This window comes from Cynocephalus volans, chromosome 12, assembly GCF_027409185.1.
Source record: "Cynocephalus volans isolate mCynVol1 chromosome 12, mCynVol1.pri, whole genome shotgun sequence".
In the NCBI taxonomy this organism is placed as follows: Eukaryota; Metazoa; Chordata; class Mammalia; order Dermoptera; family Cynocephalidae; genus Cynocephalus; species Cynocephalus volans.
This window is the reverse complement of record NC_084471.1, coordinates 105,812,033-105,838,272: the sequence shown is the minus strand read 5'-3', so window position 1 is coordinate 105,838,272 and position 26,240 is coordinate 105,812,033. Positions and strand designations below refer to the sequence as shown.

General features: G+C 44.6%; 1 protein-coding gene across 1 annotated transcript in view; it reads right to left on the bottom strand.

Moving 5' to 3' along the window:
- LOC134360381 (pregnancy zone protein-like) overlaps nucleotides 1-26,240 on the bottom strand; it is a 68,553-nt gene that overhangs the window by 3,934 nt on the left and 38,379 nt on the right. The window contains 15 exon segments of the mRNA XM_063074672.1: nucleotides 436-659; nucleotides 1,082-1,259; nucleotides 1,549-1,623; nucleotides 2,091-2,247; nucleotides 2,814-2,901; nucleotides 3,193-3,369; nucleotides 3,910-3,993; nucleotides 5,707-5,754; nucleotides 5,970-6,095; nucleotides 6,615-6,741; nucleotides 7,250-7,478; nucleotides 7,875-8,034; nucleotides 11,019-11,112; nucleotides 12,688-12,852; nucleotides 23,649-23,798. Of these exon segments, the coding sequence (XP_062930742.1) occupies nucleotides 436-659; nucleotides 1,082-1,259; nucleotides 1,549-1,623; nucleotides 2,091-2,247; nucleotides 2,814-2,901; nucleotides 3,193-3,369; nucleotides 3,910-3,993; nucleotides 5,707-5,754; nucleotides 5,970-6,095; nucleotides 6,615-6,741; nucleotides 7,250-7,478; nucleotides 7,875-8,034; nucleotides 11,019-11,112; nucleotides 12,688-12,852; nucleotides 23,649-23,798 (2,082 nt within the window).

Sequence of the window (26,240 nt, the reverse complement as noted above, 5' to 3'; positions counted from 1 at the left end):
CGTTCTACATAAAGACATGGAAATGGCCATGGGTCAATTCCAGAAAGAGCAAAAGGATCTGCCTAATTAAACTGGTGCATTCATGTTTACTGGGGAGAAGAAATATTTTGGAGAAGATCTTAGATAATTTTAGGCTTTGGATGAAAAAGATTTATTTTCTCAGGGAAGTATTCCCATGAAAATATTGCTTTGGGAAGATTGACGTACTTGTGCTGTTGGGGGTACACTGAGGAGAGAAGACATGAGAGACTGTAAAGAGGAAAGAGTAGTAATCCAGATGTAAAATAATAAGGCCAGGTACTCGTTTAGTGATCAAGGAATGGAGAAGGTATGAGTGAGAAATATTAACTATTCAAGTATTCAACTCCTACAATATGATTGTGTCTAAGTGTGTGTAAATATATTTATTTTCCCTCTTAGAATCCCTCCACAGACCTGAGTGGAGGAGAAGCCCCCATGGGGGTTTTGTTGCTTGGTGACCCATTTCACAATACGTGATGCCGCAGACAGGTCCTCCGAAGACGGAGAGGGCTGCACTGTAAGAAGGGCAAGAAGCACGTAGGACGCCATCTCCACTTCAACAGAAGGAGCCCGTGGTTGATGAAAGACTGTCTCAGCTTCTTGACGTTTCCTGGGATGTTCCCAGTGCATTGAATCCTCTTTGAAAAGGAAAAGAGGTAGAATCTTTAGCTTAGAGAATGGTTTCAAAATGTGATTCATGAATGAGGATTATCATTAGATCTCACCTAATGAATTGACATAAATAAAGAGAAAGTGCTGGTTACCATCAAGCAAATCTTTGCCAAGAAAGTAAATTAAGGTTCCAACTAATAATCAAAGTGAGTCTTTGTGTCTGTCACATACTTGTGTGACATTAGAAGTTGAGCTGTATGGTCTATACTGTGTGGATTGATGAAATGGTCCAGGTTATCTAGAGAATTTAAATGTTAGATCAATGATAGTTGTTCTTATTGTCACTATAGTTAAGGTAGCATGATAGATGTGAGCTCGGTAGAGGGACTCTCTCTTCTTGTGATCACTGGTAATTGTTAGAAGTGAATTTTGCAGTAGCAGTGCTTACCTTCCTTCACAGCATCTCTGACTAGTGATTCAAGTAGCTCACTTCGCTTGGCCTGGTTTCCTGCTAGGGCGAAGGCATAGGCCAATAATGCCTTGGTATAGACAAGACTTCCTTGGGCCTCCGAGGTTGAGCTCCAGGCCATTTCCAGGCAGAACAGAGCATTGCGAACAACATTGTGCTATTAAGAAGATGAAAATCTATCCTCAAATTGCAGAACCAGGCTAACGAACAGTCCCCAGGCTGTCCCCAGATTAAAAAGTTTAATGTGTCTGCACAACAGCACAGTTCTGACCAGAGAATAGTCTCTCTTAAAGCTTCCAAAAGAACCTAGTCCTTTACATTCCAGTGAAATATACCAAAATTAAATATCATGAAAACCACAATTAATTTTCCTCAGGGACTTATGATTCTATGATTTTTATTCCTTACATTTGGGAAGGCGGTACAGGGAATGAGCTTGTACATACTGTGACAGGCAATGGCATCTCCAGCAGAGCAATGGTGACGTACGCAGAGAGTGTCACTTCATCGTCCACTCCACCCTGTAAGGATCAGAGGCAGAGACAATCACACACTCCAGTATTCATCAGCCAGAGTGCACTCTCTTCCTCTTTGGCATCTTCCTCCAGATAGCTTGTGTGTGTGTGTGTGTGTGTGTGTGTGTGTGTGTGTGTGTGTGTGTGTGTGTGTGTGTGTGTGTGTGTGTGCGTGTGCACGTGCGTGTGTGTGTGTGCTGTATTGTTGATATTGTTGATTTTCCCATTTCCTCCTTTACCCTAAAATTCTTGAGTCTGTCTCAAATCACCTCCCCTCACTTTTAATAATAGATTTTTAAGCACTGTTTTCATTCAATAAAAAACTACTAATTGATTGCTAGATTTCAAGAGCTTTAGAATCCACCATGTTTCCTTAAAGCTATGTCACCAGGACTCAGAGACTCAATAGAAGCATCATTTTCTCTTACATATCACCATTTTCAGGGACCAGAATAAATTGGAGAAGGCATCACCTTAATAGCATTGTTTAGCAGTGATCCAGCGCGTTGGAAACACCCATTTTCCTTTTGTTTCCGTGAGAGCCAGGTGAAGGCATTCATGATGTGTGAGCTCTCCACGAAGATGTATGATTGGGCTTGAGCAAAGGACTTGAGCACAAAGGCAGTGAGCCTGTCAAGTAAAAAAGAGACCGAAATGTGAGGACCACCTCACTCTAAGAGCTCACCTTGCGTGCTGGCTCCAGACATTAATCTTCTCAACTCAGCGCAGGAAATTGTTGGGGGGAATTGGTGGGGAAATGACACTTGAAAGCTGAATATTCTCTAGTTTGACAAACTTCTGAATTAAAAAAAAAATCTTTCCACTTTATTGGTTTCCCCAGAGTTTATGCTTTCCGTGTGTGTGTGTGTGTGTGTGTGTGAGTGTGTGTGTAATATTGGTTAAAGCCTCCAAGCCTCCCGACCCTCAAAACTGAACTTCCTGAATGACTTCTGATCTGACTACATCGCAGTCTCTTTCTGTCCTCTCCCTCTGCTCCTCCTTTAATGCACATTGTGATCCTTATTTCACCACTCTCTGCTGTGCTGTCAGAGAGGGTGAGCTTTCAGCTATGAAATGGAGAATTTTTAAAGACTAGCAATTTTCCCTGGAAGAACCCCAGGTATTAGAGAGTAGCTATTTCTAGAACCCTGAGATATTATGCATCTGAAGAGAGTATCTGGAAGCAGTTATCTTACCAAGTGTTTCCATGACTTTTACCATCATGATCCCCAAAGGTGCTGTATGAACCATCACTGTGCTTGTAATTCAATTGCCTTTGGTACCCTAAAGAGGAAGTTTTCATAGATTTATTATTAATTAATGATTATAATGATTTATTAATAATTGGAAGATTATTAAGTTTTTTTCTCAACTCTGTTGAGGAATCACAGTGCAACTATTATTTTATTAAGCTGTTTCCAAGGCTTGATGATACCATTAAATTTTCTAGATGTATGGTGGGACATTTTATTGAAAATCACAGCAACAATGACTATTAGATCTTAACTAAAGCGATGCCAATTTGGGTTCATTAAAAGTTCAATGAAGGTTTCTCCTTTTGAGATAATCTCTCACCACTGATGAGGTGGCTGATGGCTTTGGACTTGATCTTTTCTGTCAGCTGCCGTGTCTCATTCAGATAGTTCAGAACATAGATGTTAGGGACAAAAAGAACCATATTCTGTTCTCCACAACCGTAGGGCATCCGGAGAAGATTCTGAAGGTTTTGCATTGCAGAGCCTAGTATATCACCTGGGGAATGAAAGTTACAAAAAAACCAGAGGAACATAGTAATGGTTTGTGTTGGGCTGGGAAAATAGATTACTAACCTCCTGAGAGGCCAAATTACTTACAGGGGAAAGGATGAGAAAGCACGAAAGGCAAAGAAATGAGAAATAGAAAGGAAAACAGATGGAGGGAAAAATAAACAGTTTAAGGTGGAGAAAGCAGGGAAGAAACTGGATGGCATCTTTTCTGATGGGCCACATGTCTGGCAAAACTGAACTGCCAGTCATTTGCAAATCTACTAGGAGACATTACCCCTTAGTAAATAGCTTGCAGATGAGGGCCAGGGAGATGGCCCTTCTTACTTTCTGGGGTATATCAAGGCTTAATACGTAACAGAACATCTACTCATCCTCCTTCCCGACTAACACAGTGCAATCCCTGGCCTCATGCTCTTCCTCTCAGTACAATGCCTAGTGTTAGGAGCGTCATTAATCATGGACCGTAAGGCTCCTGTGCTAGAATTATGGAGAGAGACAGCTGCTTCCCTTGGGCTGAGACACTCACCCAACACTGAATATGTTGCCCTGGCAGATCCTTCAACCACATTTGAGGGAACTTTCAGTGACAAGTTTTCAGGTACTCCAGTATCTAATGAAAGAAGAGAAATGCATATAAGGGAGGGGAAAATGGGAGAAATGTTCTATTTTGTTATGATTTTTTTTTCCTCTAAATGTTCTATTTTTATTGTGAATTTTTTCCCTCTCCAACCTTTCATTTCTCTTGGTTATTATATAATCTCTCTGATGCAATTAGAGTTTTTCCTAAAGCCATAATTACTCTCTCAGTGAAATTGATATTAATCATATATATTTAGCATGTATATATATTTGTGTTAAAAAAGTCACATATGAGCAGAGACTATAAGTAAGTCAGGGAGTAAGATTTATAGATATCTCAGGGAAGATACTTTTAGAAAAAAGAAACAAAATATAAAAATACTCCAGAGATTGGAGCATGCTGGGTGTATTTCAATAGTAGAAAGGAGACCAGTGTAGCTGGAACAGGGTGAGTGGGGGAGAGATTCGTAGGATACGAAGTCAAGCGGGCAGTAAAGGTTTGTAGTTGACATTAAAGACTTAGGCTTTAACTTTGAGGAATATGGGAACCCCTGAAGGGTTTGGGCAGAGGAGGGACGTGATCTGACATATGCTTTAAAGAATCTCTCTTGCTGAAGGGGAACAAGTGAAGATGATCAGGAGACCAGTCAGGAAGTTATTGAGATAGACCAGGAGAGAAAAGATTAGAGTACAAGTGGATATGGTGAGAAGTGGGCAGGTTGTGGATACAACGGGAAGGTGGAGCTGATTAGATTTGTGAATGGGTTGGGTGTGGACTGGAAGAGAAAGAACATCGTAAAGGAGAACTCCAAATTTTTTTATCCCCCGCCAGTTGAAGAAAGGATTTTCCATCATTTGAGATGGAGAATATTATGGGAAGAGCAGGTTTGTGAGGACAAGCAGAGGTTCAGTTCTGAACATGCTAGTTTTGAGATGCTTACTAGACCTACAAGCCTTTAAGTGGGGATGGTGAGTGGGCTGTTGAATGCATGAGTTTGCGTTCAGGAAAGAGGTGTGAACCAGAGATACCAATTTTGTGGTCTCTATTCCTAGTTGTGGTTAAGGCTACTTGACTGGAAGAGGTTATCAAAGGATGCTTACAGAGAAGAGAGGAGATGTGTAGACCAAACATTATCCTCAAGATGATTCTAGATGGCACAGAGTTGAATTTTTTAGTGGTAAGTTTTATATGATTTTATGAGTGGTATTAGTAAAATATTGGTTTTCTGTACATGTTAGTGACCTGGAATTCCTTTTAAAATAAGTAAAAACATGAGTGCTTTTAATTTAATATTAATTGAATAATAAATATTACTAGTGCCACACAGATATTTCAATATTTTGAACCCATATTAGGAAGACCTGTGGGAAACAGGTGTATCAGAAAGAATCCTGTCCTGGGGTCAACAGCTTTAGTTCTCATTATTAACCAAGAGCTTCAGGAAAGTCTTTAACTTCTTTATGCCTCCATTTTTTTTTTACCCTTAAAATGTGGTAGTATTAATAACCTCAATAGCATTTCCTATTTATTCTTTTGAAGAAATTGAGCCTCATTACAAGTGATTTTTCATCAGGAAAATATCATTCTTCATCAGAGGTTTTTAGATTTGCACATGGAAGAGTGTAAAAGGTTTTTTTTGTCTTGTTTTGTTTTTTTCAGAAGAAAGCATGCTACAAAGGACATTCCACAATTATATAATCTGGCAACAGGCTTAATATAAGAATTCTTTTTTAATATACTTACCTGATGCACAGAGCAGTGTATTGAAAGTTTCCTCCTTTTCTATTCCTTCTTTTATATTGAAGGGGAAAAAAATCAAAAAGTAAAGTGATAATGAATGTATGGGAGTAAAATTAATCACTTTAAAGTAGAGGAGAAAATGTGAGTGAAAAATTGAATTGTAGATACATCTATATTCTTAGGACTGAAATGTCCCTGTCACATACATATTACATAAAGCTACATTTTATAATAAGGCTGCTGAGACTCAGAGATAGCACACTCACATACCTCAACTATTAATGGCTTGACTACAGTGTCCTTCAGTTCAGGTATTTGGACTTTAGGCACCTCATTGCTGCACAGTTTCTGAGATGGCAGGGCTTCCACAGTAGCTGTGAAATTCACCTTTCCTGGGAAATAAGGTTCTTACCGCGTTAAACAGTGCTTCTGTATTGAATGATTTCCTCTTTTAAGTTTCCCCAATATATCTAATGGTTTTCTTCTTCTTGATCAGTGTAAAGGAGAAGAAACATGTACATTCATGTGCTGCATAACAAGATTTCGGTCAATGATGAACTGTGTGGTAGTCCCATAAGACTGCGATGCCGTAGTTTTATTGTACCTCTTCTACGTGTAGATATGTTTAGATACACAGATACTTACAACGTGCTACAATTAATATCCTACAGTATTCAATATAGCAACATGCTGTACAGGTTTGTAGCCTAGGAGCAATAGGCTGTTCTGGCTATATCATCTACATTTGTGTGAGGACACTCTATGATGTTTGCACAATGACAAAATTGCCTAATGACACATTTCTCAGAAAGTACTGGTCATTAAGTGATGCGTGACTGTATGGGGGTCAGAGAGGAAAGTAAATGATCACAACATATAAAGTGGAATTATTTAACAGCTTTACCACTCACCCAGTGACTTTGGAGTCACAACCCAGGACACAGTTTTCTGCCTGTTTTCACAGACACAGTGAGATTCTTCATTCATCTCTGCTGGGACAGCCAGGAACGCAGAAGAGACCGCCAGCTGCACACTGACCTGTCCCCCACACCCAACCACAAGTTTGTAAAAGAACATAGGCAGAGGGTCAATAGTAGGAGAAAAAAGCTGAGAGGGACAACTGTACTAGTCCCAAAGCTTTGAGAAGTTCAAACAAGGTAAATCCCACCAAATACTTTGTAGTTTAGGTGTTTGCAATAAGGAAATTAAAAAGCTGGCTTAAATTAAAAAGAAATTAGGATAAATGCTTAGTGTTTAGGCTGCGCCAACACAAGGAAGAGATGTCTTCCTTAGGGTGAATAAATGAAGTAATAGTCTGGAAATAATGTCTGAATTTAGAAATACACAGATATTGAGGCCTGGGTGAATATAACCTTACTGCCTTAGACCTGTGAGGTAGGTTTGCTCCTAGTCCCTGTTCCATTTCAAAATTAGGATACATCATATTCAGTCCTGATTTCCTAGATCACTTAGGAGACCTAGGTAATGCATGATGATTCCATTTTTCCTTTCTAGTTTCACTCACTTCCAGAGTGCACTCACTTACCTGAATGCAGTAGGACAAATAGTTGAACACAGTGGCTTTGAGTATGAAGGTTTCTCCTCTCACCACAGCATATGGGAGGGTGAGTTCTAGGAAGAAGGGCTGGAAGGCTTGAAAAGAGATGATGGGGGAAAGGCCCAGCCCTGTGGTTCCAGACAGGCAGAGTGCACTGGCCTTCCACTCTGTGATGGTGTCAGGGACCTTCACTGCCAACTCACTTCCACCTGTTGAACTAGTAAAGGGGAAAAGAGGAGGAGAGTCAATGAATCTCTTTTGTAGCACAAACCATAGCTGATCCTAGAGCACGATACCTCAGTCAACTAGTATTAACGCCAAGCTTAATCTAAGGTTTGGTGCTAGTGAGGTTGCTGAAAGTCTTTCCTTCCTTCCTTCCTTCCTTCCTTTTAAGGGGGAGGGTAGCCTCCAGCTTTCTATTATTTTAGTTATCTCAGGACCAAATTAGAAAAAAAAATTAGTATTGTTTAGCCATGATGAATTGTGGACCCAAGAATTTACCGGAAAAGAGTGAAACAGAACTGAGAGGATCAGGAACCAAAGACAGCAGCAGAGTCATAGAGCAGGATTCGGATCCTCTCCTGAGCTAAATTGCAGGCGACGCACAACTTACTTAAGTACCACCAAGTCCCAGATCCAGGTCTCAGGAAAATACTTCCGGACTGTCTCTTTCACTTGCAGAGTCTGAACTTCTTCTCTTGGGTTGTAAGCCACTCCTGCAGCAGCAGTGACTCCATGGACCCCAGGGGATCCAAGTAAAACACCTTGTGGAGCTGTTATGGGAAGAAAACACACAGGCCCCAATGTGAACCTCATTTTTTGTCACTCATCTCTTACAGCTGCCTTATTTCTCCAGAGGAATAAGGTCATTTGCTTAGGGAATGTACGGAATAATGTAACGTACCAGCTTGTTAATTTGTTCACTTATCTATTTGTCTGCTCCTGTTGCTTCTCCAAATAGAGTCTAGAGGTAAGTGTGTTTTTCTCTGTAATAGAAGTTAATGTAGCTCTCTCTAAGATGATTATTCAACTGGCTTTGGGAAGGATAAAGAATAATTTAATACACCACATAGTGCTTTTACACTGAAATGATGGTCACATGTCTTCCATTTGCAGTGAGAATCAAACAAGAGAAACGGATATTAGCTGGGCAGTAGGATTTCAGGAATGATTTTTTGTTTGTTTGTTTTTACAGTGAATGAATAAACAATAAAAAATAGGATACAGTAAAGTAGGTGTTACAGTCAACTGGAAACTCAAGAAAGGAAAGAGAATCAACTTCAGTTTGGCCAGAAAAGACTTCACCGAGGGCTGTGCGGTTAGTTCATTTGGTTAGAGTGTGCTGTTAAACACCAAGGTCAAGAGTTCAGATCCCCATATGGGCCAGCCACCAAAAAAAAAAAAAAAAAAGAAAGAAAGAAAGAAAGAAAGAAAAGACTTTATCAGAGTGAAAATTAAGATGATCATTGATGGATAAGAAGCAGAGGAGAGGGCCGAGCCCGTGGCGCACTCGGGAGAGTGTGGCACTGGGAGCGCAGAGACACTCCCGCCGCAGGTTCGGATCCTATATGGGAATGGCCGGTGCATTCACTGGCTGAGTGCCGGTCACGAAAAAGACAAAAAAAAAAAAAAAAAAAAAAAAAAAAAAAGAAGCAGAGGAGGATGGGGAAGGCATTCCAGACAAAAGGCTATATAAAAATATATTCACAAAATGAGGAAGGTATGCTTCAAAATGATCATGAGGATCTATACCCCTCTAGAGTACAGTGTCTATTTTGGGGGTGTGTTTAACATAGCTGAGTAAACAGTAGGTGTAATTTTATAATAAAACACCATAAAGATCATGACAAATTATATCTGTTCAGGCAGGAGTTAATTAACTTGATAAAAAAAAGAAAGTGCTATCCAGAGATCAGAGGATATACATAGAATCTTCATATATTTTTACTATTACCTTTACATTTCTTGTTGTAATATTATTATATCTTCTATATCTTTTGCTCTCTGGAGTATTGGTTTCTTAATATAATTATATGTAAATATGCCATTGTAAATATGTATATATATAACATATATAAAATAATAGTGTTGGTCATGCTCTTTTAAAATCTTGACTACGATTATTCTATGAATTCTGGCAGCAGTGACTATGTCTGAGAAATAAGTGACATGAAAAAGCATATTGAAAGGCGATTAACCTCTCGCAGAATGCAGGTTAGACTGAAGTGGAAAAGGACAGGAGGCAAAGAAGGTAAATGTGGATGGTTTTTCAGTAAGCTCATTATGAAACGATGAGTAACAGAACTAGATGATATAACTGAAAATGAGGAAGAAAGAATGGATACTGACAAATACCAAAGGAAAAATTTGTGTAAAATATTGCAGATTATTTGAGATAACACTATAATGATGGTACCCTGAATTTTCAGGCTTTCTGAATTATTCCATTGACATATTTTCTTTTAGGGCTGGAAAAAATATATACACTTCATATTGAGGAGTATGAAAATCAATTAACAGTGATTTTCAGTTCCTTTTTAATAAAAAAAAATGCTATTACATAAAATCATAATTCGATTTTTAAATTTTATGCTCATGACCCCTCAGTGAATTCGGTGCTGTGATTCTGACTTTAGATACAATTATTTAAGCCTCTAAAAGGTTAAGAGAGTCTCTGAATTTTCAAAGTCACGTAGTCATAGCAGATAGGGGCGTGATGAGAAGTTGTTCCTTGGTTATTAAAACAGAGTTCTTTATTCACTGTACAGAGTTCAACTCTTTTTTTTTTTTCTGACTGGAATGTTACCCCTTGTCTTCCCAGGTAAATAATCTACTGTATTAAAATATGTGTTTATTCTTTAAAACAAAAACAAAAACACAAAAACCACCTTATACTGCTACTGTCATTTCTTACTAGAAAATAAGATTAGTAGACACTCAAGCATGGAAAAAAAATTTTCTCTAGGCCTGGTAGCAGTAGCAAAGAATGCTCAGAGTTAGAATCTTTTCAACTATTCCTCATTTTTAGGTATATTTAAAGCACACAATGAGACCAAAAGCTGAATTATTCTATTTTGTCCAATATATCAAAAATCACTTTGATTTCCACAGAAAGAAACAGTATGACAGAGGCAATTACTATCCATATGATCCTTTCCATTTCTCAGCCTCCCTTGCAGCGTGAGCAGAAATATGGGCACTCCCATTGCTGGCCATGAAAGTCATGTGCAAATCTACCCCTTCTCCCCCATGGCGTGATCCTGAAAGGCACACTGAAGATGGAAGGGTCAGCAGATGAAAGCAGACTGGTTATCCTTTTCTCACTGTTTGGCAGAGAGCTATTCTGAAGCGCTGCTGTACTTATAAGTAGGTTTTATATGAGCAAAAGGAGATGGCCATGTGCTCAGCCACTGAGATGTGGGGATTGGTTTGTTACTGCAGCACAACCTATCTTAACTAGTTAAGGTATTGAATCTACTTGGGGGTTAAGAGGATCTGAAGTAGCAAATCTATTGAAGGCTACGACAAAAATGTAGTCAATTTTGATGTCAGAGAGAGGGGGGGAGAGAGAGAGAGAGATAGCACTAAGTGCTTAGAGATACTATTTTGGGGGGGTGTTATTTGAAGATAACTTGTCAAGAAGTTGCTGGAGTTATAAAATCCAATACTTGGAAAAATAGCCTTTTATTTCAATCAAAACCAGGAAAGCGTAATTTTTCTTCTATTATTCCAGTAGACATATAAATTACATCCTTACCTGTAACATAGGCCATAGGCGCATACGAGAGAGGTGGTTGACAAAAATGTGGCTTACGAATTTTTGAGTTGGTAAGTATGCTTAATCCTGCAGACTGGAAAAATATTCATTGTTAAGGCATAGTGGCAAACCAATCTTGAGACCAAAATTAAGTTCTTGAACTTGCCTTGTACTTCATCATTTTACACATAGCTCCTAAGATCATCATGAAAATTTGACACAGTAAGGAGGAGTTATTCTATAAGTATGAAAATGGAGTCACAGAAAGTCAAGTTCGCTGAGCGAGTGAATGGGAGTTGAAATTAAAAATCTTCTTCTGATTTCTGTTTCTAAATATTGTCTGGTATACTCTGATGCCTCTTTAATTATTATTTTTTGCACCCAGAAAACGAAGTATTTTAGCTTTTAGGTGTTTTCTTCTCTTCTTTTCCCTCACAAAACAAATATCTATATTTATATATCCATACAGATAGAGAGATCTCTTTATTGCTTTATTGCAAAGAGTAATTTTTTTGTTTGTTTTTTGCCATTTAAAATGGTAGGGTTGCATGTTAGAGTTTTTTCTTTGCAATTTTGGTACACTTTGCTTTGTTTATGTTTTATTAAAAGATATGCCTTTCCCTGAATACTATGCTCAACTCATTCCTTTTGTGATTTGTCCTTTCCTCTTTTCTTTTCTTTTTTTTTTTTAATCTATCTTGAATGTCCTCATCTAAAACACATAAGCAGATGTCCCAAGTAGTCTGATTCCTAGAGTTCACCTGTTCTCAACTTCCTTCTTCCATATCAGTCATAGAAAAATACTACTTGCTGCCTTATCTCAGAGTATACCTGGGAAACTGTGGACTCTCTCACAGTTGCCAGTGGTGACTGTGATATGGGATAGGAAGAAAAAAAACCAGAAGTAATGTTTAATGATTAAACAGCTAGTTAACGAACCTAAAGAGTCTCCTTCCATCCCTCTGCCACATGACTCATCATTCTGGAGGCAGATCTCTAGGAGAAAAATGACGTACGTTTTCCCCAAGTTATAGCAAAAGTTTTTAGTTCTTTTTGATAGTGATAAGATTTAATTTCACAATGCGGATAAACTCTTCTTTTGTAACTTTGCTTAGCTATAGTTAATCCTAAGAGTATACACTTTAAAAACATGCTAACATTTCTAACACAAGTTTTGTTCATCTTTTCTTAGTAAGAGGCTACTTTCAGCTTTCCTGAAATTTTACTGCCTAAAGGTCAGGGTTAAAATATTGCACTTTATATATTTAATCATTTATTTATTCAACAAGTATTTATTGTGCAAATGACTGCTGTGATGGTTGCCCACAAGGTACTTACCTTTCCAATATTTTCTTTGTTTTATCTCACATGTTAGAATCTCTAAGAGTCTCTGAGGGAAATATGATGGTAGTAAGGAGCTCTGGGATCAATTTAGTTAAGGTTTGGGGACCTAAAAACAAACCACTTGCTGAGTGGTTTGCCAGACAAATTCATGTTTGAATGTCTATATACAAAGTTTTTTATGCCTCTGAGGTTCCAATATTTTTTTGTTACTTGTTGTTTTGTTGGGGTAGAGAGGATCAGATCCTGGAACTTGGAAGCCCGTTGGTTCTCTGTTATCAAAGGCTTGGAAATCAATTTGGGTTATGTTTTTAGGAAGAAGAGTTACCTGGAAGATACCGTGAACATCTTCATCACCCAGGGCCTGCTTTGGTGTGTAAATGATTCCATTGTGGGTTATGTCTCCTGCGTTGATGCATTCTTCAAAATCAGTACTCTCTGGATGTCCAAACCGATCATAAAGAATATCCTCTGGTGGTAGCGAGTGATAGACCTGTCAAAACAGGAGAACAAAGGGAAATCCTTTCTTATATATTTAAAAATTCTTTAAATGTGGTAATGTCCAATACAGGATTTAAAAGATGATGGTATTTATTTAACATTTCCATGCTTACATTATTAAAAGTGACACAGAGAATCATGGAAAGATAGTAAAGGTCATGGATCCTAATCATTTTGTTGTACGAAAGAAAGTACTATAGAGAGAGATGAAATGAATTGGTCAAAATCTCAGAGCCCGTTTTAGTTGAGTAAAAATAAAATCCAAGCCTTTGTCTCCTTACCAAATGCCTACTTTTAAAAGGAAGCAGAAAATCTGGACATTACAAAGAAGTGTCATGAAAGAATAAAAGCCACTCATAGTCCCATCCCTAGAAACAAGCTCTGTAAATACTTGATCCATTTCCTCCTAGGGTCTTACCAAGTTTTCTTTTTAGTCTACTATTTTAGGACCAAGTTTAGCTTGAGAAAAAAACAGATGTAGAGGCAACTTAGAAATAAATGAATTCTAGATCAGTTTTTGCCCAGAGCCTAGTAAAAGGCCACCCCCTCAGTTACACAGTGTTCAGGCTCTTGTACACACACTGGGCTTCATGCAGACCTCGTCATCTGGCTTCTGCCGTCCCTTCTCTGAGTGGCCCTTGTACACACACTGGGCTTCATGCAGACCTCGTCATCTGGCTTCTGCCATCCCTTCTCTGAGTGGCCCTTGTACACACACTGGGCTCCATGCAGACCTACTCATCTGGCTTCTGCCATCCCTTCTCTGAGTGGCCCTTGTACACACACTGGGCTTCATGCAGACCTCGTCATCTGGCTTCTGCCATCCCTTCTCTGAGTGGCCCTTGTACACACACTGGGCTTCATGCAGACCTTGTCATCTGGCTTCTGCCATCCCTTCTCTGAGTGGCCCTTGTACACACACTGGGCTCCATGCAGACCTACTCATCTGGCTTCTGCCATCCCTTCTCTGAGTGGCTCTTGTACACACACTGGGCTCCATGCAGACCTCGTCATCTGGCTTCTGCCGTCCCTTCTCTGAGTGGCTCTTGTACACACACTGGGCTCCATGCAGACCTCCTCATCTGGCTTCTGCCGTCCCTTCTCTGAGTGGCTCTTGTACACACACTGGGCTCCATGCAGACCTACTCATCTGGCTTCTGCCATCCCTTCTCTGAGTGGCTCTTGTACACACACTGGGCTCCATGCAGACCTCGTCATCTGGCTTCTGCCATCCCTTCTCTGAGTGGCTCTTGTACACACACTGGGCTCCATGCAGACCTACTCATCTGGCTTCTGCCATCCCTTCTCTGAGTGGCTCTTGTACACACACTGGGCTCCATGCAGACCTCGTCATCTGGCTTCTGCCATCCCTTCTCTGAGTGGCTCTTGTACACACACTGGGCTCCATGCAGACCTACTCATCTGGCTTCTGCCGTCCCTTCTCTGAGTGGCTCTTGTACACACACTGGGCTTCATGCAGACCTCCTCATCTGGCTTCTGCCGTCCCTTCTCTGAGTGGCTCTTGTACACACACTGGGCTCCATGCAGACCTCCTCATCTGGCTTCTGCCGTCCCTTCTCTGAGTGGCCCTTGTACACACACTGGGCTTCATGCAGACCTCGTCATCTGGCTTCTGCCGTCCCTTCTCTGAGTGGCCCTTGTACACACACTGGGCTCCATGCAGACCTCCTCATCTGGCTTCTGCCATCCCTTCTCTGAGTGGCCCTTGTACACACACTGGGCTCCATGCAGACCTCCTCATCTGGCTTCTGCCGTCCCTTCTCTGAGTGGCCCTTGTACACACACTGGGCTTCATGCAGACCTCGTCATCTGGCTTCTGCCATCCCTTCTCTGAGTGGCCCTTGTACACACACTGGGCTTCACGCAGACCTCCTCATCTGGCTTCTGCCATCCCTTCTCTGAGTGGCCCTTGTACACACACTGGGCTCCATGCAGACCTCGTCATCTGGCTTCTGCCATCCCTTCTCTGAGTGGCTCTTGTACACACACTGGGCTCCATGCAGACCTACTCATCTGGCTTCTGCCATCCCTTCTCTGAGTGGCCCTTGTACACACACTGGGCTCCATGCAGACCTCCTCATCTGGCTTCTGCCATCCCTTCTCTGAGTGGCCCTTGTACACACACTGGGCTTCATGCAGACCTCGTCATCTGGCTTCTGCCATCCCTTCTCTGAGTGGCCCTTGTACACACGTTGGGCTCCATGCAGACCTCGTCATCTGGCTTCTGTCGTCCCTTCTCTGAGTGGCCCTTGTACACACACTGGGCTTCACGCAGACCTCCTCATCTGGCTTCTGCCATCCCTTCTCTGAGTGGCCCTTGTACACACACTGGGCTCCATGCAGACCTCGTCATCTGGCTTCTGCCGTCCCTTCTCTGAGTGGCCCTTGTACACACGTTGGGCTCCATGCAGACCTCGTCATCTGGCTTCTGCCGTCCCTTCTCTGAGTGGCTCTTGTACACACACTGGGCTCCATGCAGACCTCGTCATCTGGCTTCTGTCGTCCCTTTTCTGAGTGGCCCTTGTACACACACTGGGCTCCATGCAGACCTCGTCATCTGGCTTCTGCCATCCCTTCTCTGAGTGGCTCTTGTACACACACTGGGCTTCATGCAGACCTCGTCATCTGGCTTCTGCCATCCCTTCTCTGAGTGGCCCTTGTACACACACTGGGCTCCATGCAGACCTCGTCATCTGGCTTCTGCCATCCCTTCTCTGAGTGGCTCTTGTACACACACTGGGCTCCATGCAGACCTCCTCATCTGGCTTCTGCCGTCCCTTCTCTGAGTGGCTCTTGTACACACACTGGGCTTCATGCAGACCTCGTCATCTGGCTTCTGCCGTCCCTTCTCTGAGTGGCCCTTGTACACACACTGGGCTCCATGCAGACCTCCTCATCTGGCTTCTGCCATCCCTTCTCTGAGTGGCCCTTGTACACACACTGGGCTTCATGCAGACCTCGTCATCTGGCTTCTGCCATCCCTTCTCTGAGTGGCCCTTGTACACACACTGGGCTCCATGCAGACCTCGTCATCTGGCTTCTGCCATCCCTTCTCTGAGTGGCTCTTGTACACACACTGGGCTCCAGGCAGACCTCGTCATCTGGCTTCTGCCATCCCTTCTCTGAGTGGCTCTTGTACACACACTGGGCTCCAGGCAGACCTCGTCATCTGGCTTCTGCCATCCCTTCTCTGAGTGGCCCTTGTACACACACTGGGCTTCACGCAGACCTCGTCATCTGGCTTCTGCCATCCCTTCTCTGAGTGGCCCTTGTACACACACTGGGCTTCATGCAGACCTCGTCATCTGGCTTCTGCCATCCCTTCTCTGAGTGGCCCTTGTACACACACTGGGCTCCATGCAGACCTCGTCATCTGGCTTCTGTCATCCCTTCTCTGAGTGGCCCTTGTACACACACTGGGCTCCATGCAGACCTCCTCATCTGGCTTCTGCCGTCCCTTCTCTGAGTGGCCCTTGTACACACACTGGGCTTCATGCAGACCTCCTCATCTGGCTTCTGCCGTCCCTTCTCTGAGTGGCCCTTGTACACACACTGGGCTCCATGCAGACCTCGTCATCTGGCTTCTGCCGTCCCTTCTCTGAGTGGCTCTTGTACACACGTTGGGCTCCATGCAGACCTCGTCATCTGGCTTCTGCCGTCCCTTCTCTGAGTGGCCCTTGTACACACACTGGGCTTCATGCAGACCTCCTCATCTGGCTTCTGCCATCCCTTCTCTGAGTGGCCCTTGTACACACACTGGGCTTCACGCAGACCTCCTCATCTGGCTTCTGCCGTCCCTTCTCTGAGTGGCCCTTGTACACACACTGGGCTCCATGCAGACCTCCTCATCTGGCTTCTGCCATCCCTTCTCTGAGTGGCCCTTGTACACACACTGGGCTTCATGCAGACCTCGTCATCTGGCTTCTGCCATCCCTTCTCTGAGTGGCCCTTGTACACACGTTGGGCTTCATGCAGACCTCGTCATCTGGCTTCTGCCGTCCCTTCTCTGAGTGGCCCTTGTACACACACTGGGCTTCACGCAGACCTCGTCATCTGGCTTCTGCCGTCCCTTCTCTGAGTGGCCCTTGTACACACACTGGGCTTCACGCAGACCTCCTCATCTGGCTTCTGCCATCCCTTCTCTGAGTGGCTCTTGTACACACACTGGGCTTCACGCAGACCTCGTCATCTGGCTTCTGCCATCCCTTCTCTGAGTGGCTCTTGTACACACACTGGGCTCCATGCAGACCTCGTCATCTGGCTTCTGCCATCCCTTCTCTGAGTGGCCCTTGTACACACACTGGGCTTCACGCAGACCTCGTCATCTGGCTTCTGCCATCCCTTCTCTGAGTGGCCCTTGTACACACACTGGGCTTCACGCAGACCTCCTCATCTGGCTTCTGCCGTCCCTTCTCTGAGTGGCCCTTGTACACACACTGGGCTCCATGCAGACCTCGTCATCTGGCTTCTGCCGTCCCTTCTCTGAGTGGCTCTTGTACACACGTTGGGCTCCATGCAGACCTCGTCATCTGGCTTCTGCCATCCCTTCTCTGAGTGGCTCTTGTACACACGTTGGGCTCCATGCAGACCTCGTCATCTGGCTTCTGCCATCCCTTTTCTGAGTGGCTCTTGTACACACACTGGGCTTCATGCAGACCTCGTCATCTGGCTTCTGCCGTCCCTTCTCTGAGTGGCTCTTGTACACACACTGGGCTTCATGCAGACCTCGTCATCTGGCTTCTGCCGTCCCTTCTCTGAGTGGCCCTTGTACACACACTGGGCTCCATGCAGACCTCCTCATCTGGCTTCTGCCGTCCCTTCTCTGAGTGGCCCTTGTACACACACTGGGCTTCATGCAGACCTCGTCATCTGGCTTCTGCCGTCCCTTCTCTGAGTGGCCCTTGTACACACACTGGGCTTCATGCAGACCTCGTCATCTGGCTTCTGCCGTCCCTTCTCTGAGTGGCCCTTGTACACACACTGGGCTCCATGCAGACCTCCTCATCTGGCTTCTGCCATCCCTTCTCTGAGTGGCCCTTGTACACACACTGGGCTTCATGCACACACACTGGGCTCCATGCAGACCTCGTCATCTGGCTTCTGCCATCCCTTCTCTGAGTGGCCCTTGTACACACACTGGGCTTCATGCACACACACTGGGCTCCATGCAGACCTCGTCATCTGGCTTCTGCCATCCCTTCTCTGAGTGGCCCTTGTACACACACTGGGCTTCATGCAGACCTCGTCATCTGGCTTCTGCCATCCCTTCTCTGAGTGGCCCTTGTACACACACTGGGCTTCATGCAGACCTCGTCATCTGGCTTCTGCCATCCCTTCTCTGAGTGGCCCTTGTACACACACTGGGCTTCACGCAGACCTCCTCATCTGGCTTCTGCCGTCCCTTCTCTGAGTGGCCCTTGTACACACACTGGGCTCCATGCAGACCTCCTCATCTGGCTTCTGCCATCCCTTCTCTGAGTGGCTCTTGTACACACACTGGGCTTCATGCAGACCTCGTCATCTGGCTTCTGCCGTCCCTTCTCTGAGTGGCCCTTGTACACACACTGGGCTCCATGCAGACCTCGTCATCTGGCTTCTGCCATCCCTTCTCTGAGTGGCCCTTGTACACACACTGGGCTTCATGCACACACACTGGGCTCCATGCAGACCTCGTCATCTGGCTTCTGCCATCCCTTCTCTGAGTGGCCCTTGTACACACACTGGGCTTCATGCAGACCTCGTCATCTGGCTTCTGCCATCCCTTCTCTGAGTGGCTCTTGTACACACACTGGGCTTCATGCAGACCTCCTCATCTGGCTTCTGCCGTCCCTTCTCTGAGTGGCCCTTGTACACACACTGGGCTTCATGCAGACCTCGTCATCTGGCTTCTGCCGTCCCTTCTCTGAGTGGCTCTTGTACACACACTGGGCTTCATGCAGACCTCCTCATCTGGCTTCTGCCGTCCCTTCTCTGAGTGGCCCTTGTACACACACTGGGCTTCATGCAGACCTCGTCATCTGGCTTCTGCCGTCCCTTCTCTGAGTGGCCCTTGTACACACACTGGGCTCCATGCAGACCTCGTCATCTGGCTTCTGTCGTCCCTTCTCTGAGTGGCCCTTGTACACACACTGGGCTTCATGCAGACCTCGTCATCTGGCTTCTGTCGTCCCTTCTCTGAGTGGCCCTTGTACACACACTGGGCTTCATGCAGACCTCGTCATCTGGCTTCTGCCGTCCCTTCTCTGAGTGGCCCTTGTACACACACTGGGCTTCACGCAGACCTCCTCATCTGGCTTCTGCCGTCCCTTCTCTGAGTGGCCCTTGTACACACACTGGGCTTCACGCAGACCTCGTCATCTGGCTTCTGCCGTCCCTTCTCTGAGTGGCCCTTGTACACACACTGGGCTTCGCGCAGACCTCGTCATCTGGCTTCTGCCGTCCCTTCTCTGAGTGGCCCTTGTACACACACTGGGCTTCACGCAGACCTCGTCATCTGGCTTCTGCCGTCCCTTCTCTGAGTGGCTCTTGTACACACACTGGGCTCCATGCAGACCTCCTCATCTGGCTTCTGCCGTCCCTTCTCTGAGTGGCCCTTGTACACACACTGGGCTCCATGCAGACCTCGTCATCTGGCTTCTGCCGTCCCTTCTCTGAGTGGCTCTTGTACACACACTGGGCTCCATGCAGACCTCCTCATCTGGCTTCTGCCGTCCCTTCTCTGAGTGGCCCTTGTACACACACTGGGCTTCACGCAGACCTCGTCATCTGGCTTCTGCCGTCCCTTCTCTGAGTGGCCCTTGTACACACACTGGGCTTCATGCAGACCTCGTCATCTGGCTTCTGCCGTCCCTTCTCTGAGTGGCCCTTGTACACACACTGGGCTCCATGCAGACCTCCTCATCTGGCTTCTGCCGTCCCTTCTCTGAGTGGCCCTTGTACACACACTGGGCTCCATGCAGACCTCCTCATCTGGCTTCTGCCGTCCCTTCTCTGAGTGGCCCTTGTACACACACTGGGCTCCATGCAGACCTCCTCATCTGGCTTCTGCCGTCCCTTCTCTGAGTGGCTCTTGTACACACACTGGGCTTCATGCAGACCTCGTCATCTGGCTTCTGCCGTCCCTTCTCTGAGTGGCCCTTGTACACACACTGGGCTCCATGCAGACCTCCTCATCTGGCTTCTGCCGTCCCTTCTCTGAGTGGCCCTTGTACACACACTGGGCTTCATGCAGACCTCGTCATCTGGCTTCTGCCGTCCCTTCTCTGAGTGGCTCTTGTACACACACTGGGCTCCATGCAGACCTCGTCATCTGGCTTCTGCCGTCCCTTCTCTGAGTGGCCCTTGTACACACACTGGGCTCCATGCAGACCTCGTCATCTGGCTTCTGCCGTCCCTTCTCTGAGTGGCCCTTGTACACACACTGGGCTCCATGCAGACCTCGTCATCTGGCTTCTGCCGTCCCTTCTCTGAGTGGCCCTTGTACACACACTGGGCTTCACGCAGACCTCGTCATCTGGCTTCTGCCGTCCCTTCTCCGAGTGGCCCTTGTACACACACTGGGCTTCACGCAGACCTCGTCATCTGGCTTCTGCCGTCCCTTCTCTGAGTGGCCCTTGTACACACACTGGGCTTCACGCAGACCTCGTCATCTGGCTTCTGCCGTCCCTTTTCTGAGTGGCCCTTGTACACACACTGGGCTTCACGCAGACCTCGTCATCTGGCTTCTGCCGTCCCTTCTCTGAGTGGCCCTTGTACACACACTGGGCTTCATGCAGACCTTGTCATCTGGCTTCTGCCGTCCCTTCTCTGAGTTGCCCTTGTACACACACTGGGCTCCATGCAGACCTCGTCATCTGGCTTCTGCCGTCCCTTCTCTGAGTTGCCCTTGTACACACACTGGGCTCCATGCAGACCTCGTCATCTGGCTTCTGCCATCCCTTCTCTGAGTGGCTCTTGTACACACACTGGGCTTCATGCAGACCTTGTCATCTGGCTTCTGCCGTCCCTTCTCTGAGTTGCCCTTGTACACACACTGGGCTTCACGCAGACCTCGTCATCTGGCTTCTGCCGTCCCTTCTCTGAGTGGCCCTTGTACACACACTGGGCTTCATGCAGACCTCCTCATCTGGCTTCTGCCGTCCCTTCTCTGAGTGGCTCTTGTACACACACTGGGCTCCATGCAGACCTCCTCATCTGGCTTCTGCCGTCCCTTCTCTGAGTGGCCCTTGTACACACACTGGGCTTCACGCAGACCTCGTCATCTGGCTTCTGCCGTCCCTTCTCTGAGTGGCCCTTGTACACACACTGGGCTTCATGCAGACCTCGTCATCTGGCTTCTGCCATCCCTTCTCTGAGTGGCTCTTGTACACACACTGGGCTTCACGCAGACCTCCTCATCTGGCTTCTGCCATCCCTTCTCTGAGTGGCCCTTGTACACACACTGGGCTCCATGCAGACCTACTCATCTGGCTTCTGCCATCCCTTCTCTGAGTGGCTCTTGTACACACACTGGGCTTCACGCAGACCTCCTCATCTGGCTTCTGCCGTCCCTTCTCTGAGTGGCCCTTGTACACACACTGGGCTCCATGCAGACCTCCTCATCTGGCTTCTGCCGTCCCTTCTCTGAGTGGCCCTTGTACACACACTGGGCTCCATGCAGACCTCCTCATCTGGCTTCTGCCGTCCCTTCTCTGAGTGGCCCTTGTACACACACTGGGCTCCATGCAGACCTCCTCATCTGGCTTCTGCCGTCCCTTCTCTGAGTGGCTCTTGTACACACACTGGGCTTCATGCAGACCTCGTCATCTGGCTTCTGCCGTCCCTTCTCTGAGTGGCCCTTGTACACACACTGGGCTCCATGCAGACCTCCTCATCTGGCTTCTGCCGTCCCTTCTCTGAGTGGCCCTTGTACACACACTGGGCTTCATGCAGACCTCGTCATCTGGCTTCTGCCGTCCCTTCTCTGAGTGGCTCTTGTACACACACTGGGCTCCATGCAGACCTCGTCATCTGGCTTCTGCCGTCCCTTCTCTGAGTGGCCCTTGTACACACACTGGGCTCCATGCAGACCTCGTCATCTGGCTTCTGCCGTCCCTTCTCTGAGTGGCCCTTGTACACACACTGGGCTCCATGCAGACCTCGTCATCTGGCTTCTGCCGTCCCTTCTCCGAGTGGCCCTTGTACACACACTGGGCTTCACGCAGACCTCGTCATCTGGCTTCTGCCGTCCCTTCTCTGAGTGGCCCTTGTACACACACTGGGCTTCACGCAGACCTCGTCATCTGGCTTCTGCCGTCCCTTTTCTGAGTGGCCCTTGTACACACACTGGGCTTCACGCAGACCTCGTCATCTGGCTTCTGCCATCCCTTCTCTGAGTGGCCCTTGTACACACACTGGGCTTCATGCAGACCTTGTCATCTGGCTTCTGCCATCCCTTCTCTGAGTTGCCCTTGTACACACACTGGGCTCCATGCAGACCTCCTCATCTGGCTTCTGCCATCCCTTCTCTGAGTTACTCTAATAGTTTTCTAACTATTCCCACGCTTTCATTCTTGCTCCCATATTCTTGGCAGCAAACATGGTCTTCTTAATAGATGAAACTAAACAGTCCATTCTCCTGCTGAAAGCTCCTCAGTGATTTATTATTGCATTTACTATCAACTCCAACTCCACACATAGTGAGCAGACTTTGCCGTAGTCTTTCAAGTTTTCCATTCCCCCAGCAGCCTCTACCACCCTCCCCTCTTAACACTGCAGATTAACTCATTCCCTTTCTAGAACACTCCAAACTCATTCTTTAGCTCGAAGCTTTTGGGCATGCTGCTTCCCTTCTTTTTCATGCCTGCCCCTGCCCCTGCACGACTCTCCAACCTAAAGAGACTCCCCTAATCACTATTTCAGAAATTGCTCAATTTCTTTATTCTTTATCTCAACATCATGTTTATTCCCTTTAGAGTACTCACCAGAATCTGGAATTATTATATGTCTATATGTTTTTGTTGCTTATTTGTTTTAATATCTCACAAGATTATAAGTCTAAAATGGTCAAAGACCAAATCTGGAGTGTTCACCATTAGTTATCTTGGTCTCAGCACAGCGTCCATGCTATAGTCAAGATGCAGTGAATATTTTTAAAATAAATAAATGGAACACAAAGCCAGTAAATTATAGAGCCCTTTTGAAAGTGCTTCATTATAAGAGACATTTTAAAAGACAAGTCTGAATAGAATAGAGACTCTTTTGTCCACACTTAAAACCAGTGAGAAAGTGCCTGGATTTTAGGGAAAGCTTAAAAAATCTGGCATTTCACATGATACCTTGAAATGTGGTGGGTTAGAAAGTAGCACTGGAAGAAATTTGGTTCATATTTCACTTCTAAAATATATTTTTGGCATGTTTTCTCTATAAATATTTAAAATATCCTAGTGGTGTTTTCTTCATTCATAAAATTAAGGTGATAATACTCACTCCAAGAATTTTTATTCATTTCTTCACTCATTAGAAATGTGTTGTGCACCTGCCATACATAAGAAACTGTGCTAGGCATGGGGACCGTAGTGGCAAACCAGTTTGCTCCCTCATTGAGAAGACAACAGAATAAAATGACATGATATATGTAAAGTACTTTGTGCAATGTCTATTTGTTGCGAAATTACATTATGCCTGTCACTCTGAAGAACCTGTCCTTTGCAGTTATAATATCCAACCTGCAAAAATGATCTTATCATGTGAGTATTTTGTGGTACGCAGTATTGAAACGGGACTCACTGACTGAGGTGAGAGCTCCGCTTCAGGCTTCATGAGCAGCACACTCGGGTCGACTGCACGGAGGGCGCAGACGGAGACAGGAGTGGCGGCGACCGCCAGGCGGGAGTCGGAGGCTGGCAGGCCCCGGGCTGGGGAGAAACTCAAACTGACCTGTAAAGAGGGTAGGATTGTAGCAGCAACTTTTATAATTATTACAGTCTCACACCTCTCTTCTACTCCAGGCTAAGCCTCGCCTTTTCCACACTTCCTTTCTCTTTATCCGTCTTAGATCAAAATTGAGATGAACCATCCTAGGAACTACTATTTAAGCATCTCTGGAATCATCTGGAAATGTGGTTCCAGTTAACTCAAGTTTCCCACTTCTTATATAACTGGTGAAATAGAAATTGATCTTGATCACATTGAAAGAGAGTTCTGAGTGGGATTCAGGATTGAAAACATACACAGTAAGAGAGACACATGCCTTGTTAATGCTGACCTGTCCCTGTGCACTGTTTTGTGATTAAAGTGTGTAGTTTGCATGGTATTGTGAAAAATCGCACTTTACCCCTGAGACCAGCCAGCTGAAGTCTCCTCCAGTTGGCAGTCTTAGTCATCTGAAATTGTAAAGCAGTGTAGTACTGTTTATCATGATTGGGAATTTAGTGGGCCATTAAAAAAATCAAACATCTCTTATACATCCCAAGAGTTAATTGGTTCAAAAAAGTCAAACAATTGTGAAAAAGAGCAAAACCAACAGAATAATGGAAAATTGTGCAGAATCTCTTTTAGAGATTTGATTCTTCCTTTGTGAGTAGAAATTCATTGGTAGTGAATCTATTTATTCCTTCTGTTTATGTAGATGTTTCTTGAGTAGACTCTGAGTTATATTCAAGTTATACTTTAATGGCATCAGGTAACTTTCCAGATTCTTGAACTGAAAACTGACTTGGATTGGAATGAAATGTCAGCATCTTTAGCTAAATAACATTGGACTTGGGTTGCTGAATTTGACTATGACAATCCTGTGTGGTCTTCTGAATTAACGTAGTAGTTTGGAATCATGTACCATAAGACACATATGAAAAAATAAATCATTCATTACTTATCCTCAAGATGCAGTACTAGTGTTCATCTCTATAATTCAGTATACTTATGAAAGCTCTGCTTTTGGAGAATTCTATTTTCTACATGTTTATTTTTATCCTTAGAAAATTTAAGTTCATTAAAATATGTTTGTGTATGCCCACATCAAGTGAACAAGCATATTATTTGGGATTATAATCAATTGAATATACTATTAACCAAGAAGTGGACATGGTAGAACATATAAAGTGTTTTACTGATATGAAAACCAAAACAGAACTTTAAGGCATATTTTGAAGGAGTCTATGCCTACCTATATTAATCAATGTTATCCTTAATAAATACTTATATTCAGTTGAGAATAACAAACAAAAAATCTAAACCATTACATACTATTTATGTGTACTCTAAATCTGTTGTCATTAAGTGAAGAAAAAGGTATATGAATTTTGAATAGAAAATTCATATAACACAATTTTTCTCTGAAAAAAAAAGTTAAAAATGTATTGCTTGAAAACAACAACAAAAAACCCCCAACCAAACACAACAACAACAACAACAACAACAACAAAAAAAAAAACAAAGAAAAGAAAAGAAAAACTAAGTGTATTGTTTTGAAGGGACCCATGGCTCAATCTGACTGGGGTTTTTTTTTCACATTCTCAATCCACTAATTCTGTTTGCTCATCATCCTGCCAAGATGCCTAACTTCTAGGGTCCTTAATTTGTAACTTTAATAGATCTACCCTTTTCTAACTTTCTGTGGTAAACAATTTTCTTCTGAATACCCCATGGATATTCATTCATATTATTATTATTTTTTTTCTTTTTTAAGTTCCACTATCAATTTAATGATCTTTGTAATACAGTACTGGTAATAGGTTGTTGTGCTCTTTTACCTGCCCATAATGCTGCTGACTGGGCCAATTGTCAAGCTAGGGCTGGGTCTGGAGCTCACAGACACCTCAAGCCCATTGTCCAGACTGGGTCACAAACCCTTCACATGCCAGGCTGGGTCACCAGACCCCTCACATGCAGGTCTATGAGCTAAGTAACCAGCAAACAGGTCCTTGGAGCCATAGGTCGCAGACCATGGCCGCACGCAGGAGATGCCGGAGGCAGATGCCAGCCAAGTTGTGGCATTGTGCATTCATATTATTTTTCTCATCGCTTATCTTCACCTCTGATCAATGGTAAGTTAAAAGGTATTTGACATGAAGTTCATAGACTTTTGCTTTTATGTTGAAGCTTTTGATGTTACACAGGGGTTGTTATACGTTTTGCAGAATCAGAAGCATTTTTCAAATTGGACTCTGAGGAGAAAAGTTACTCTTCTGCCAATTATGTTTATAATACCTCTTTCATTTCAAGAGTGTGAAGAGAATACTGACCCACCAGAAAGAGACCACTGCTCCGCTGCTAGAATGAGTAAGGTGTGCTGAAAGCTGTAGCATAACATGGCCGTTCCAAGATTTAACACACAACTAAATACCCGTGATGACCAGGAAAGGCACTGAAGCACGAAGC